This window comes from Urocitellus parryii, chromosome 1 (assembly GCF_045843805.1).
Source record: "Urocitellus parryii isolate mUroPar1 chromosome 1, mUroPar1.hap1, whole genome shotgun sequence".
Taxonomy (NCBI): domain Eukaryota; kingdom Metazoa; phylum Chordata; class Mammalia; order Rodentia; family Sciuridae; genus Urocitellus; species Urocitellus parryii.
Window position 1 is genome coordinate 42,838,720 of NC_135531.1, and position 17,625 is coordinate 42,856,344.

At 36.6% G+C, this 17,625-nt stretch overlaps 1 protein-coding gene across 1 annotated transcript in view; it reads right to left on the minus strand.

Annotated features, from left to right (window-relative positions):
- Positions 1 to 231: 231 nt before the first annotated feature.
- Positions 232 to 17,625, minus strand: part of Cdc20b (cell division cycle 20B) — a 47,182-nt gene continuing 29,788 nt past the window's right edge. The window contains exons 6-12 of the mRNA XM_026385957.2: positions 15,572 to 15,688; positions 10,814 to 11,010; positions 9,529 to 9,623; positions 6,922 to 7,147; positions 4,400 to 4,525; positions 3,797 to 3,914; positions 232 to 350 (exon numbers count right to left, since the gene is read on the minus strand). Coding sequence (XP_026241742.2) covers positions 232 to 350; positions 3,797 to 3,914; positions 4,400 to 4,525; positions 6,922 to 7,147; positions 9,529 to 9,623; positions 10,814 to 11,010; positions 15,572 to 15,688 — 998 coding nt within the window. The remainder of the gene's footprint in view (positions 351 to 3,796; positions 3,915 to 4,399; positions 4,526 to 6,921; positions 7,148 to 9,528; positions 9,624 to 10,813; positions 11,011 to 15,571; positions 15,689 to 17,625) is intronic.

Consider the following 17,625-nt stretch of genomic DNA (forward strand, 5'->3'; position numbering starts at 1 on the left):
GGGAGGAGGGAAGAGAAGGAAGGAGGGAGAGGGAAGCAGAGAGAAGACGTCAAGATGATCTCTAGGAGATGCAAAGAAAGAAGCAGGGCTAATAAAGTAGCCTGAGAGAGAAGGTCAGAGGAGCAGGCATTCACACTGGAAAGAGCCCTTCATCCTGTTGGATACTCATAACAATCACGTGGAGAACAAAAACCAGTATCACTACTCTCACTTAAAAGGAAGAAACTGCATCTAGGAAGGGTTGGGTGACTGGCAGCACTTCCACACGGTGGCCGTCCCATCAGCTGCAGCAGAAAACACCTGGGTCTGGTCTGGACTCAAGGCCAGGTGCAGCACTCTGCCTCTGTGACCTGGGAGAAGAAGAACAGTTCATATTCTCATATTCTATGTGTCCAGGGCTGTTGTTAAAGACTGTAGGCAACCTCATGTGGGGCCATACATTCCATCCAGGGGTAAAAGGCGTCCCCATTCCACCACTCAGAGCTGGCTCCGGTAAAGGCATGCTGGGAAACACCAGCCAGGTCTGACTCAGATGCAGCTCCAGGTGTCTGAGGTTTTGACAAGCATTTCTCCTCTAGTGCTCCTCCCCCATATCAATATCCTGGGGCTACCATAGCAAATGACCATAAACTGTGTGGCTGAGAACAAGGGAAGATGAGACGGGAAGTCTAACATGTAGGGGTCAGCAGGCTGCACTCCCTCAGGGGACTGGGGTATGGCTTCTGTGCCTTGGCACTCCTGGTGTCTGGCAGCTGTTGGCAATCCTTGTTTTGTGGCCACATCACTCCAATCTCTGAGTTCACATAGTTCCTCTTCTGTGTGTTTGTCCTCTGTTTCTCTTCTAAGAACACTCTTCATTGGACTTAGGGTTCACCTGGATAATCCAGGTTGAACTCACAGTAATTGCATCAATCTACTTACTGTATAGTTGGGAAATGCCATCTGTATCTCAGACAAAGAACCACTTTTAGCGATTACCTCCCAAGTTCCAAGAATACTGTCACTAGAAGCCTTGAAATGGTTTTTTTTTTTTTCATGTTGTTGTGGTCATAAATGAGACCACATATTGGCACATTTGCTATGGACTTCAGAAACCAAATCAAAGACCAGTTCTCACATGGAAGCTAGAAACTGACTACTCCTGTTTGAAAGCTTAGGAGTTACAATTATTTTGGAGGTAGGAATAATTATAAGTTATCTTTCTCCTGTAGTCAAATAGGTGAGGCCTCTTTAACTAAAATTACCCCCTACAGAATCATGACTGTGGTTAACAGTGTGAGGCTTAGTAGAGATATGACTATAACCTAGAATAGCTTTTTTTCCTCTTTGACCATTACTCACAGTCAAAATTACATTATATGCAGCAATCCTATATCTAGACAGGTAAATTTAGTGCACATCTCTAACAAAAATTTCACAAACCAACACCTATTTTTCTATTTTTCCATTCAATTTATACTATCATATTCTATTTTATAGTATTCTATTTCATTTTTTAATTTTGATCTTAACTTATTACATTGATAGTCTAATGATTCACAACCCCAGGTTTAGAAGTCCCTAATCCAGGTCTTAGTCAAGGTCTCAAGATGAAAACACGTAGAAAGTAAACACCAGAGCAGTTCCATGCCAAAGGGCTATGATCCATAGAGTGGTTCATAGAACAAGTACCTCAGGGTGCACCCCAGATTTATTTGGAAAAAATACCAGAACCTCCTCTGAAAGAATAACACTACATATAATGTATCCAAGCCTTTGAGATATCCTTAAGAAAGAACTGTTCTCATTTAACCCAGAACTCCAAAGTCATCTGACCACATGATGTGTGCTTGTGTAACAATCATTGTGCTAAACACTTTTGGGAAATATTCCATATAAAAAGAACGACCAGGTTAGAAATGAAAACCAGTATCTCAGAGCTCAAAAAATATCCACATCTTCAACCACCAACATTTTAAGAGAAGAAAAGGTTAAACAAACTATTTGAAGTTTTTTCTGATAATAGTAAAAGAAATCCCAAAGAATTAAAACTAAAGTACTTAACAGCTTGTTAAGGCCAATAAAGAGAAAACAAAATGTACCTGCATGTAATCTTTATTCCAAGAATAGGGAAATTGATTCAAGTATCTATCCCATACCTCCACCTAGCTAAGGCCCTACCAGCTATTGGAATTGTAAAGAACCTGGTTTTAAGGCCTGATTGGAAATATTTCTCTGAAAAATCCCAGGGAGTTCTGTATCTTATGATTTAAAATAAGGAAGGGATCAATTCATTCACCTCCTACATTTGTACCTCGTCACCAAAGTGGCTCTGTCAAAAGTTGCCTTTCTTGTTTATCAGACCACACAGTGTGAGAGTTGAAGAAAAGTTCATTCTGAGGTTAACCAGGGGTCTGCAGGGCTGGCCAGCAGAGGCAGGAAGTCTATCTGATAAGAACATTTTGTTATTGCCAAATAACATTCTCACAATCTCCAAAGAGAGGTGTGGTATTAGCACTATCTAATTTTGCATATATTTGTTTTCTGTATGTCTCCTTTCACAAAGTGTAGCCTCCATGAGAGTAAAAACATCGTCTCTCTCCTTTACCTGCATATCATCTGCATCCCACAATGTTCTGGGAATATAGTAGAATTGACCAGAAGACAAGGTCAAGTGGAGAAAGGAAAAAATGAGATATACCATCAGAGATCTGAGGAGCCAGTGCTCTGTCCCTTCTTCAGCCACCACTTTTGTCTTCCTGTCTCTCAGGGCTGGGTAGAAGCAGACGCCTACTTGCCCCAGGCCCCCCCTAACATTCAAGTATCAAGACCCTGAGGACGGGACCTGGTTCTTTCCTCTATCATGATAAGTCTCAAAAAAGACCCAATATAGCAGTAATCAAGGATATAAATAATAATAAATGGGCTGGGGTTGTGGCTCACCAGCAGAGTGCTCACGTCTCACGTATGAGACCCTGGGTTCAATCCTCAGCACCACATACAAAAATAAACAAGTGAAATAAAGGTGTTGTGTCCAGCTACAACTAAAAAATAAATATTAAAAATAATAATAAATACTGGGGAAGATGTGGGGAAAAAGAAACACTTTTACACTGTTGGTGGTATTGTAAATTAGTACAACCATTATGGAAATCAGCATGGAAGTTCCTCTAAAGACTAGGAATGGAACTGCCATGCGACCTAGCTATACAGCTCCTTGGTATTTATCCTAAAGAATTAAAGTCATCATACTACAGAAGGGGGAAAAAAAGACACAATAAAAGTTTGTAGAACTAAATTGAGAAAGAATAAAGGTCTGGAGCTGGGGGTTTGGCTCAGACATAGAACACATGCTTAGTACACACATGGGTTCAAATCCCAGCTCCAAAATTTAAAAAAAAAAAAAAGATTAAAACAAAAAAAATAGCAGTCTGCCTTGAAAGGACAGATATTCACAGAGGAAGCCTCATGAGTTTTAGTGGCTTCCCTGCATATATCAATTTCTCACCCTTTCAGATTTCCTTGATTCTACACTGCTAAGTTTTCTTCAAAATAAGATGTTATGATGCTAAATGTATAATCCATACAAAAATACAAAGAGAAGACTTGACAATTTTAAATGATGAACGATTACAATCAAGTTCAGAAACACTAATCTATACACTCTCTAAGGTGGGGTAGATGTAGGACTTTTTCCTCTTTTGAAATATCTACATTGACAAGTCAGAAGGAGAAAAATTCTTCATTCAGGTTTTTTCCACCAATGATAACCCACTTTTTCATAGGTACACGGAATTTTACTTACCCATTCACTTACCAAAAAATCCACCTGACCTGGACAGAGTGGGACAGGTCCACAGAGTCACATCATTCTTAGGAGTACCTTGGCCTGTTGCAATCTCCTTTGTCTTAGGTAGCCAGATTAAAGAACAAATCTGCAATGGTGATCATAAAATTTTAGCAATTTCTGGTTCATTTTCAATGTACTTAAGTGGATTTTAGACAGTGTGCTCTTTCTACCACCCATCCCCCGTTCGCAGCTGGTGTTAGGGAATTATATTAGTTTTAAGAAAGTTTATCCCATAGCAACAAAAGACCAAGGATATTAAGTAGGTTTAGAAACAATAAACTGATGAGTTTACATGAACCAGGATCACTAGCCAGGAGCCAGACTGCTGTCAAGTTCTACAATCAAAGCAGTGGTGAGAAAGAAAGGAAATGGGGTGGTGGGGGATGAATTAAACTAAATTTGGATTTACAGATTAGGAGGTTTTACAAAAAAGAAACTCTTGAAGACTGAAATTCCCTATGGACTCAGTAGGTGAGGAGAAGTGTATTTGGGTTCTATGCTTTATCATAAATTATTTTCACCAGAAACTAGATAATTGGATTGAAATTGAACTCCAGAGGAGATTTTTACCTGTGAGTTTGTGCTTGGAGTCTGGATGCTCTTCCCGGTATTTATATCCAAGATATGCAAGCATCCGTCTTTCATTCCTCCTCCAACAGCAAGGACTGCAGACTGCCAGGGACACCAATCCATAGCCTTTAAAGTTTTGAATAATAGCACAGATAGGTCAGGACTCAGGGGTCTGCAGCAATGGCCGCTCTTCTGGTCCTGCCACCCAAAGGTAGGAGCAACAGCACCTTCCAGAGTTTACTTCTCAGGAACTAGAAGCCACTTCTGGAAGGGAAGGCACCCATTACAACTCTTCTTCAAATTACACTAACAATTGTGGATATTTTATTATAGAAAGATTACAACGATAACATGTGGGGAAAACTACATGCAACACATGCTATGGGGCAAAACTCTGCTACTGGAGTGGCTCATGTGTGCCCCAGAATGTGGTTCTGAAATGCATCCTTTCCCTAGTTTGTCTACCTGTGTCCTTGGGTTCCAGGTAGTGGTCAGACAAAAAAGAGCTACAAGTGATTACTCACAACTCAAAAATCTCAAAATGCATTTCAAATCCTGACATATTTCAGAAAAGAAAATTTATTTTATAAATGGCTATAGTTAACTCTGAAAAATAGGATTTGGCATCTCACATTTGTATTGATTATTGATATGACTAGTAACAATAACTTTTAAAAATATTTAACAAACATTTTATTTATCTTTATCTATATACATTTATCAGTCATCCTAAAAACTAATCTCATTTTTGCATATCATCTCCTGTACATGAAAATATTTTATAAAGTAGAAAACTCTGGGTTTATGCTATTTTAATTTTCTCTTGTTTATTTGATAAACAGTTTTTTTATATTTTAACGTACTTTTCATAGTTATCATTTTAATAATCTCATTCTATATAATCATGTACACTAATTGATTTTGTTCTTCTAATGATGAAACCCACGTTGTTGTTTTTTTTATTTTATTCTGGTTTGGTTTTATAGGGTTGTATTGATTTTTTTTAAAAAAGGAGTGGAATTTTTTGTTGTTTTCGTGTGTTTCATTTGTTGTTTGCTTTTATTTTTTTTTAAATGTTAGATAGTAATTCTTCCTGGTTAAAGATTACTTGGATTTTAAATTACTAATGAAATATTAGTAATTTAAATACTTGTCAATGTAGATATTTCAATATCTAATGAAATTATAATAATTATAAAACAGATAAGGGGAATTTATTTTGCATTTCTCTTATTTACCATAATGATCTACTTCCTATGCATTTGTATTCCTCTAGCACTTCCCCACATGAATTATTTATCCTTTTGTCCATCTAAATACCTGCACCTAAATGTTTTTCTTATAAATTTGATTATATTTTTCAAAAACATACACCTGGGGCTGGGGATGTGGCTCAAGTGGTAGCACGCTCGCCTGGCATGCGTGCGGCCCGGGTTCGATCCTCAGCACCACATACAAACAAAGATGTTGTGTCCGCCGAAAACTAAAAAATAAATATTGAAAATTCTCTCTCTCTCTCTCTCTCTCTCTCTCTCTCTCTCTCTCTCTCTCTCTCTCTCTCTCCTCTCTCACTCTCTCTTTAAAAAAAAAAAAAAAACCATACACCTAAGTATACAATAGCTGTTCTCTTCGCCAATCTGCATTTAAACCAACTTGTTAAATTTACAAAGTTCTCCATTACTTTAATAAAAGATATTTATTCCTACCCTTGATAAGCTTGTAGTTTATTCTCTAGAGTGCTCCATACCCCTTTTTCTGTGGATAAAACTGTAGATGTATCTAGTCCACTGTATTTTACCAAACCTGTTTATGACAGGGGAGCTTGGTATTATATTTGTGTGATTTAATTAAATCATATGTAAATATGTAAGTAAATCATCTACTTCATTGATAATTAAAGATAATTGTTATTTCTATGAAAACTAAGTAGAATATTTAACTTAGTTTTATATTTAGGAGCTCTTTTTAAAGCCTAGTACCAACTGAACATGAGAATGTGACCAAAGGCAGCCCAGAGTCCTCCCTGGCATTTTTCCCCTGGAGTCACAGGAAAGTTGACTTTCTTATCCAGAGCCCATCTGGGGGAACCTGAATCAGAAGCTGCAATAGCCATGTTGCCCACTCAACAGAGTCTGAAGAAAAACTGGAACTAAACAGAGAGAAGCAGATCCAAGAGCCAAAGAGGCAGGACTCAGATAACAGTGCTCAAAATTATCTTAGATCCAACCAAGATTTGAAACAACTGCATGTACCCAGGACTCCACAGTTACATGAGAAAATAAATTTACTTTTCTGCTTATGCTTGAGCTTGACTTTGATTTCAGTCATCTACAGCCAAAAAGTCTGACTTATGGGAAATATAAATAGCCCTGTCTCTCAGGAGAGTGATGACAAAATCCAAAACAAATTCTGGAAGAAGAAAAAAATTTCAAACTATTAGCTTAATGGTTTTCTTCTTATATATGAAGGATACTCAGTGGTCTCTGAGAAATGGAAATCTGGAATGGTTTTGGATTTTTTACCTTGACTGCTGTAGACTGTGGCAGTACTTTCAGTGGTTGGCCCCGTGCACTGGCACCCGGATCATAGGGCCATATTGTCAGCAGCCCATCACTACAGCCGCTAGAAAGCAACCTGCCATCCAGTGACCATTTCAGAGCACAAACAGCTTGCTTGTGGCAAAGTGTTCCAACATGATGCTGGGCTATACGTACATCGTGATGATATACATGTCCCAGTCTCGACCCACTGCATGGGAGGTAAAGTAGCAGGTTTACATAACAGAAAAATCAAGACCTATTTCTATATAAGCATTTGAAAACATGGAGGAAAGCACAGTTCAAGGTAAAACTACTGAAAGACCCTTTAGGACTCTTCCAAAGATAGATGGAAATTGTTTAGTTTAATAAAGATGACGTATTCTGTCCCAATGACTCTTTTCACAAGTGAAACAGGTTTTTCTGGCAAAGTTTCACTGGCATCAAAACGTTATTTTGGGGGGGCTAGGATTGTGGTTTAGTGGTAGAGCACTTGCCTAGCATGTGTGAAGCACTGGGTTCGATCCTCAGCACCACATATAAATAAATGAATAAAATAAAGATCCATCAACCTCTGAAAAAAAAATTTTAAAAAAAGAAAAATATATATCTTTTAAAAAAATGTCTCTAGGGGCTGAGATTGTAGTTCAGCTGTAGAGTGCTTGCCTAGCACGTGTGAGGCACTGGGTTCAATTCTCAGCACCACATATAAATAAATAAAATAAACATCCATCAATAACTAAAAAAATTTTTTAAATAAAAGAAAGAAAAATGTCTCTAATGGCTTTAAAATAAAGTAGTCAGTCATAGAAAATATAAATTTAGGCTACCAGACCTTCCCAGCAAGTAGTTTATATACTGGCCCCGTGAAATATTACTTCTCCAAAACTCAGAATATTTCATTTTCTCACTGAAATGGTTTTAGAATATATTTATAGTAAAGTATTAAACATAAAAATTTATTGTTTCCTTTTTCTAAAATGTATATTCCTACTAATCAAAAGATCTACTCTTAGTTTTGACAATAAATTCCTTTTACTAAAATGTAAAAGGAATTTAAAACTAACAATGTCATTGTAAACTGCAATGATTCAAAATCAGTGGATAAAGTACCTACTCCCAGTAAGTTAGATCCAAACAATGATGAAGATCATACCACTTTTTCCAAGATAATGAACTCTTTCAAGGCCAATTTGATGTTCTCTAAGGAGCAGGAAAATAACTTCCTACAACTATATTTGGAATTCCTCAAAGCCCAATGTCACTTTTTAAAATTTATTCAGGCACAACACTGACTAGCATTCTGATTTACAGTATGGGCTCTGGAACCATAGTGGGTTCAAATCCCAACTCTGTCCCACATTAAACATGTGACTTCCATTTAATATCTCAGTTTATTCACCTAAAAAAATTAGGGATTAGAAACCACTTTATAGCCAGGCATGGTGATGCACGCCTGTAATCCCAACAGCTGAGGAGGCTGAGGTAAGAGGCTCATGAGTTCAAAGCCAGCCTCAGTAATTTATAGCAAGGCCCTAAGCAACTCAGCAAGACCCTATTCTCTAAATAAAATATTTTTAAAAAAATAATTGGGGATGTGGTTCAGTAGTTAGGTTCAATCTCCAGTACCAAAAAAAATCACCTTATATTGTTATTACAAGGATTAAATCAAGATTTTACACATAAAAAATATAGCACAATGCCTGGAATAGAGCAGTTAAAAATATTTGCTATCATTATAAGAAAGGATCTGTTTATTCTTTTTATGAATAATGAAACTAATCTTTAACAATGAAGACTACAAAAGGAAATTTAGTATGGAATTGAACTAACTACAACAGCTACTTAAAGAAATTGTTAAAGGCTTGTGTAACATAAGTCTACCTTAGGAAATACACTACAGAGATGAATGGCTATTGTTAATAGCAAATCTATTTAAGCCTATTATGTAGGACCGTAGGAACAAATCACTTTACTTTTCTAGTTAAAAATAAGCAATTAGACTACATCAGCAGTTCCCAAAATGATGCATCATCATCACTTGGGAAACTAGAAGTACAAATGATCAGCCCCCTCTAAGAGCTAATGAATAAGGAATTCCTAGAGTGAGGAGAGTGATTGGTGTTTTAAGGAGCTCTCTAGATGATTCTGATTCACACTCAAGTTTGAGAATCACTGAACAGGGTCATCTATGAGGTTCCTTCCAACAGACTTTAGTGGGTCTGTATATTGGAAATATACCCCAGAAACCTAACATATTCCATAATATTGATGCCGATGGAAATAAACACTTGATTTTAGCAAAATGTTACTGTAGCAGATACTACTTGGTAGAGAAGAGAGTTTTGCATTTTATCTGAACAATCTGAAGACACACGGCTGCCTTGGTGTGTGTGGGCACTGGAGTATGTATACCACAGAAGGCCTGAATACCTGAGAGGGTGGGCTCAGAACTGAAAAAAAAAAAAAAAAAGCCTAATGTCTCATTTCATTCCATTTGGTTAGGGTTTTAAATATTATAGTTCTCTTCACTCAGTCCCCATAATCAATTGATGATATAAATACAGATGGCTCAACTAAGACACTTCTTACCTGCTGAGGAGATAATGATTCCAGCTCAGGGCCCCAACTACTGACAAGTGACCAAGCATATTTCTCAGCCGCTTTTTAGTTACCACATCCCATAACTGAAAAAAAAAAAATGAATGAACAGAATTACATAGCATTGACCTTCTCATAGCCCACTGTCTTCTTAAAGACCTGACCTCCAATTGCTCTTAATGTAGCCCAGTCTGTTATCAAATAAGTGAAAATTCAGCACCCTAACTACAACCAGAAGTTCTCAGCTCTGTCTGAATGCTAGGATCACCTGGGATTTTGTAAAATACTCTGGATGCTGGCACTTCTGATTTAATTGGTGGAGTAGAACCTGGGGATATGGCATTTATCGTTAAAGCTCCCTGTATGAATGTACAACCAAGGGTTGATAGTCATCACACACACTTTCAGCTTCTTCTAAGCCATGGGACTTCCAAACTTTGGAATCCAACTTCAGTTACCAAAATATGTATGAACAGGTTGAGCATAGAATTTTTACCACCTGAGGATCCCAAATCCAAAACTCCAAAATCCAAATTCTCCAAAATCTAAAGTTTTTTGATTAATTGCATAAATAAAATTTTGGTGCCTGAACACTTCCTAGAGTCAGAAATTTAATTTACTGCTAAGAGATTCCTTTCCTACTCGCCACAGTTGATAATCTGACCCAGATAAGGAATGACAACTTTGAATTAAGAAGAAATCGTGACATGACCTTCACAGCATCCTCTATCTTTGCGAAGATAAGGAACAGGTGAACCCTCTGTGGCCCTCCTAGATCATCTAGAACATGGGCAACACTGTGTAAACCATTGTTAATAAACAATAAGAATGATATATGAAAAATTACATAGATGAAAATTTAATAGATTATCAGCCTATCAGGAAAAAGAATCCATTCATTTCACATAGCTCTACTCCAAATCACAGCTTCAGGTAAAAAAGAAGTGAAAGGGCTTTCTCTCTCCAAAGTTCCAAAACTAAGGAGTCTACAAATCCAACTTCAGTTTGATAGAAAAAATGTTTCAAAAACAACAATAAATTAAAAATGACAGAAAGAGATATTGTGGAGGAAACTAAGCAGAGTACCCTTAAGTCCGATTGAAATGCCATTCAGAGAAAAAAGGAAAAAAACAAAGTGGTATCTCCCCTTGCTTCCCACAGCCCTACGTGCCACTCTAAGCTAGTTTCTCTATACATTAGTGACATGTTATGAAAGTGAATTTTAGTTTTCTGATAATCACACAAGAACTTTATGAGAAAAGAAACTGTCCCATACTTGCACTTCTCCCTCACTGGTGCCAACTGCCAGGCACGTTCCCTCTTTTATCCAGGATACAGAAGACACATAGTTGCAAGTGAGACCCAAGTCCATGTTTTCAACTCCATTGTGGCTTTCCCCATTCCAGATGTACACAGCAGGTCCAAGGGCTACAGCAACAACATTTTTAAAACTCCAGTCCAGGATATTCAGATCTATTTTTTTTTAAAAAAAAGACATTTAAAATTAGGGTGATTATGTAGCCAAAGAAAAACTTCCCAAGTAAATAATTTTGTTTATAGATTATGGGAGAAATATTAAGATCTTCCCATGGTCAGTCATAAAATAGAATTACAAATCTAAGCAGATTATTAGAAGTTCAAAAATAACAACTGGAATAGAATCTGGTTCAAGACTCACAGGGAATGACATTGGCTAAATTATATTGTTATATTGTGTGCATGTATAAATATGTAACAACAAATCCCACCAGTGTGTACAATCATAATGCACCAATAAAAAGTCAAAAATTACACACACACACACACACAGACTCATTGTCTAATAAGCAATAACACTTATTACTTATGCTCAAAGATACCAATCTAGAGACATTTAAAGAACAGGGCAGATTCATCATGCATACATGAATTCTGTCTAACACATCATTAAAATATGAAAGCAAACAATTATTTTGGAGTAATCTTTAAACCTAGGATATTTATGTTGGAAATGCCATCATCATTTCTAACCAAAAGTCACCATAAACTGAAGTACATCTAGATGAGATGGTGGCTCATTTGTGGCACCTATAAGTTCTCTGTAGCATCCTCCAGCTCATACTAACAAGAATTCTGACTGGTAAGAGAAGCCATATTTTTATAACCACTTATTAAAATGTACTCTTATTTCTTTTAAGGCAGAAACTCTTATCCTGACCAACACATATCAATACAAAGTTATGATGCACACCAGTTCCATTACAGTGAACTAAGCCTCCTACAACATATTCCTCCCATTAAAACAAATATGGACTCTGGACAAAATGTGAAACACAAACATCTAAGGACCCTAGAAAGGTAGTGAAATCAGGTAAACTAAGTAAGGAGTCAAAACATGGAAAACCTGCCCAAGTGAGAGTGTCCCACCTTTTTCCTCACTTGGCTTTGCCCTGAGGGCAAGTGCTCCAGTCACTGAGCGCCACCTGCAGCAAAGACGCTGTCAGAGAGCCCACCATCTTTCTTATCCAGGAAATCAAGAAAAGGAGTTTAAGGTGGCCAAGATGTGAGAGGAAGGTCTAAAGGGAAGAGAACCACAGAAAAATGTCCTCCAGCTGTGAGTATGTGAACTCACAGACACCTCAGTCTAACCCCTAAGTCATGCAAGTGCAGGGGAAACTCAACATAGCCTAGCAGAGACTTTCAGAAATGAACCGAGATTTAAAACATTCATATAAGTAAGTCTTGGCCTAGACTTAGGTCCACATATAGGAAGGCAGACCCAAACCAACATAGTCAAGGATTAAGAAACTAATCTAAGATTTAAAATACAACACATAAATGGCAAGATAAAACTTAAAGTGTGAACCTAACTATGACAAAACAATAACATTCTACACAAATCCAAAGTAAATACATAAGAGTATAATGTCCAGAACACAATTAAAAATTACTGGACACATATAGAGAAACATATCAATAGATGAAAACTACAAGATGACCAAGAAAGAAAAATTATCAAAGACTCTAAAGCAACTATTATACTTTACATAAAATAAAATGCATTTGAAATTAATGAAAAGATAGAAAACCTCAGCAGAAAAATATTTTTTCTAATAAATAAAATAGAAACTATAAGACAAAACAATAGAAATAAAAGGTACAAAAACTATAAAATGGAAATTTTATCACTGAAAAATACAACATCTGAAAAATTTCGTGAACAGGCTCAATAGCAAAATGGAAATGATAGGGGAAAGAGTGAGTGAATTTAAATATAAACCAACATAAATTAATAAGGAAAATATGGAGAAGAAAATTAAAAGGAAAAAAATTAATGGAGCCCCAGGAATTTGTGGAATGCTATCCAAAAAATCTAATATATGAGTAATTGGAACCACCAAACCTTGGAAGCAGGAGAACAAGCCTTCAAATGATCATGAGTTCTCACCAGAAGCCATGGAGACCAGAAGTCAATAGAACAACATCTTTAAAATATTGGAAGGAAAATCTTCCAACTTGGATCTTCAAGGATGAAAGAACATTGGAATTGGTAAATGTTTTTCCCTCTTAAGAAATTTAAAATATTTTTTCAGTTTTAACTGTTTAAAGTAAAATTTATAACAATGGTGAGGTTTTCAGTGGATATAGGTATAAAATACATGACAACTCAGTAACCTAGAAAACAAGAAGTAGGAGAGACCTGTGAGCTACAAGATCTTTATATGCATCTTGAGTTAAATGTACAATGGTAACTATAAATAGACTTGAGAAAGTTTGGACTACACTGAAATCCCTACAGCAACAACTAAAAAAAAACAATACAAAGAAATACAGCCAAAAAGACAGAAGTAGAAAAGATGTCCAAGAAATGAGCATTGGGCACTCCAACATTAGAGTGCAGGGAGGCAGAAGGGGAAGAGAAGGAGGAAAGTAAGGAAATAAGGGAGGGAGGGAGAGAAAAAATAAAAGACCAGAAAAGACAGAACATAAAACTAGGAAGTTTATGTGTCAATTAAAAAAAAAAAAAAAAAACCTAGGGGCAACCCAAGAGGGGAATATCAAAGAGGAGGCACAGATCAACCGTCTCAGATGTGGATGACAGGGTAAAGTCAATGAGCTTTAAGAAGCAACTGTCAGACTTAACAAGGAGGGTTTCTTTGGTGATACTTGGAATAGCAGTTTCAGTTCAACAGTGAGATTTAAAACCAACTACAGTGGGCTCAGGACAATGTGGGGAAATGGGAAATAGTATAAACACCTTTTGACAAATTTGCTGTGAGGGGAGAAAAGAAAGGGGCTACAGCTTGAAGGAAAAGTGGGAATGAAAGAGGATGTTTTGCTTTATAATGTTGTGGTTTGTTTTTCTTGAAAAGTTATCCTCCTTAGGTGGTCTTGACAATAAATTTCCTTGGAAAAAGAACTACAAAACAAAAGAGGACAGAAAAGTGCTCCCTTTAGTGATTTTGCCTCTTACTATTCATTCCTATCTATAGATGTTTCCCTTCTCTCTGCTCCCCACTCCTCTACAGAGTTCACACTGGCCCTTGCCTTCAACCTTAATCATCCAGCTTGCATGCTGGTTCATTCTCTCTTCTAACTTCATTTATCATGATAGGCCAAGCCTCTGCCATGCCTCACTGCCTCCTCTACTATGACATTCCAAGAACAGTTCCCCCCACCCTCTAGAACACCTCCCTGCACCCTGTCTTTCAGAGACATCACCTCTCTTCTGCTTCAAAAACATAGAATCATCTTAAATTCATCCATCTTGCCCAGTATTTTTACTCATGGAGTATAAATAGACCCTTAATCTTTAGTAATTCTCTGCTGCTAAATGCTTTCTGTATACTCTACCATGAATGTTCCTTTACATTTTTCCTAGTCAACAAGTCCTCAAACAAGTATAGGTTTCTATGCCTGACTTTTGAATTTCTTCATGATCTGCATAGATAGGTACATACTTACCTATGCACCAGTCCCCAATGTAGCGTCTTCATTGCAATTAATTATCATTAATTACCAATATTTTGTCTTTGATCATGCTGTTAGCAGTACCAAAATTTCTCTTTCTCCCCTCCACACTTACAAATCCTACCCATCTTTCAAGACCCAGATGAAGTCTGAATATCTCCAGAGTCTTCCTGGACAACTATAGAGCTCACTGATCCCCTTATAGCTCATTATATTGCATAGTTCATTATTTATATCCCACATTGGCATGTTGGTATCAGTTTCATGTGAGTTAGTACTGTCTTCCTAAGTAGATTATAAGTTAGGCACTTAATAAGCACATCCAATGTGGTAACTGATTTGATTTACCCATGTTAAAACATGCATAAGAATAGGCCAACATTAGTACAGTTCATTCTAATACAATAAAACAAAAATGTATTTATGAGCCAGGTACTATGGCACAAATCTGTAATACTGCCAGCAAATCAGCAGGCAGAGGCAAAAGTATCACAAATTCAAAGACAGCCTCAGCAACTTAGTGATACGTTGTCTCAAAAATATTATTTTAAAAGTTCGCAGATGTAACTCAATGGTACAGTGGACCTGGGCTCAATCCCCAGTATGGCCAAAAAAAAGTACTTATGAGTAAAAATCCTCTTGTTCTTCTACCAATAAAATAACACCCTTTGCTGAACATCGAAGTTGCACAAGGAAAAAACAACTACATTACTACATTAACCATAGTTGCATGGTACTTCATTGGAATATGAGACACAAGGACTATCTGATTCTTTCAGAATCAAACTTTTAGTTTATGCCAGAGCACAGAAAATATTGTCATTTCAATTTTTTTTTTTTTTTTTTTTTGTACCAGGGACTGAACTCAAGCACACCTAATCACTAAGCCACATTCTCAGCCCTTTTTTGTATTTTGTTTAGAGACCAGGTCTCACTGAGTTGCTCAGGGCCTCGCTGAATGCTGAGGCTGGCTTTGAACACATGATTCTCCTATCTCAACCTCCCAAGCTGCTGGGATTACAAGTGTACACCACCACGCCCAGCTCGTTCAACTTTTTAATTCACAATCTAAACAATAACTTACAGTAGTCATTTCGAAGACCAGTAAGATGAATCTTCACCTCTGGTTGACATATGGGATAGTTTTTATCACAGAACCTTTTAAGATGAAAGAATTCATCTCCGACTCCATATTGGCAACCTACAAAGAACAAACATTTAGAACAAAGTTCTAAATATCTCTAAAAGTCTGAAAATATAATGTTTATCCTTGTAGGTATTAATAGAATACAAAGCAAAAAAAGAAAGTGGTCATCATTATAGAAACTGTAGTACAAAGAACTGGGGAGAAAAAAAATGAAGAGGGGAACTAGGATTATGGCTCAGTGGTAGAACGCTCACCTCACATGTGCAAGGTCCTGAGTTTGATCCTCAGCACCACATATAAACAAAATAAAGTTATAAAGAAATAAATAAACAAAAATGAAGAGGACTTCAGTATTAATTTAAACAAGAATATTAAAAATTATCCTGTGGCACATTATAATAAAAAGTACATGAGTGCCAGACTTGAGTGTAGATAACAGGTCTTCTGGGGAACACACAGAAATACTACATCAGGCTTGAACATTTTATTCTATCACATGAGATTTTAAAACTAAAGTGAATTTTGTACATCAATGTTCATCACACCCATGCTTACCTGGTGGACATACACCCTCCTTTAATTCTTTGTCAATAAATATTTGTTGATTCATTGATTTTAGCTTTTTCTCTATTTCTGTACCAAAGCATACAGAGTTATCACTTTGGGCTCATTTTACCAGGACTACCTAAGTCATGATGGCGTCTTTTGTTCTCTTTTCTCATTAAAAGACTCCACTAAGTTCAAACCACAGACCACTGTCTTTTCATCTTCAACCACTTATTTATCATCAAACTGAGAATGAAAGAATCAATAGGAACCAAGACAAACCAGGTGATTTGTGGTCACTGTGACCCAAATGGCTTCTGATAAAGGCATGAGAGCTTTACAATGCTATACCGTTACACCAAATTATTACTCATAAATTCCTACTGCAGGAACACAGATGGTCTGCAACTTAACAATGGTTCTACTTAATAATTTTTCACATTTACAAAGGTATAAGAGCTTACCCACATCATTATTCTGGTTTTCATTTCAGTACAGTATTCCAAATAAATTTCATGAGAGTTTCAACTCTGTTTATAAGATATGTTTTGTGTTAGGTGTCTTGCCCAACTGTAGACTAATTTAGTGTTCTGAGGATGTTTAAAGTAGGGAAAACTAATAGATTATGTTTGGTTTTATTAAATGTATTTTCAACTCACAATGAGTTTATTGGGACATAGCCACATCACAAGTCAAGGAACATTTATACCTCTGAAAATGTGTAAAATAATGTTATTTGAGAAATAAGACAAGAAACATGAATAGAATACTGTTGAAAAGGGACATTGCAAAGAAATTACTCTTTAAAAATTAAAACTAGGATAACCAAAATTAAGATTTAATAAGGCTGTTGGACAGGACTGAGTTAATAATTCAGGAGAGAGAAAACAGGTGAAAATGGAACAAAAAAGATAGAAAAGTGAGAAAACCAATACAGAAAGATCAACATAATAATTTCAGTAAGAGGGCTGGGGCTCAGTGGCAAAGCACTTGCCTAGCACATGTAAGGTACTGGGTTCAATCCTTAGCACCACTAAAAATAAAATAAAGCATGCTGTCCATCTATAACTACAAAAAAATTTTTTAAAGTAATTTCAGACAGAAAAATTAAACAAAAGTGAATAAATTAAAGAATAATTAAAGATACTTTTTAAGAACTATAGACTATGAATCTCTAAGATTGAAAAGGCTCACCAAGGAGTATTATAGCCTGAGGTGTTTCCCCAAAATAAGCTCATGGTGTTAGGCATTGCAGAACTGTTCCAAAATGAAATTATTAGATTATGAGAATTGTCACCTAATCAATGGATCAACCCATTGATGGATTAATAATTTGAATGGATTTCTGGGTAGTAATTGAAGGCAGGTAAGGTATAGCTGAAGAAGGTAGGTCACTAGAGGTGTGCCCTTGGGGATTATATATCTTATCGTTGGTTCCTTGCATA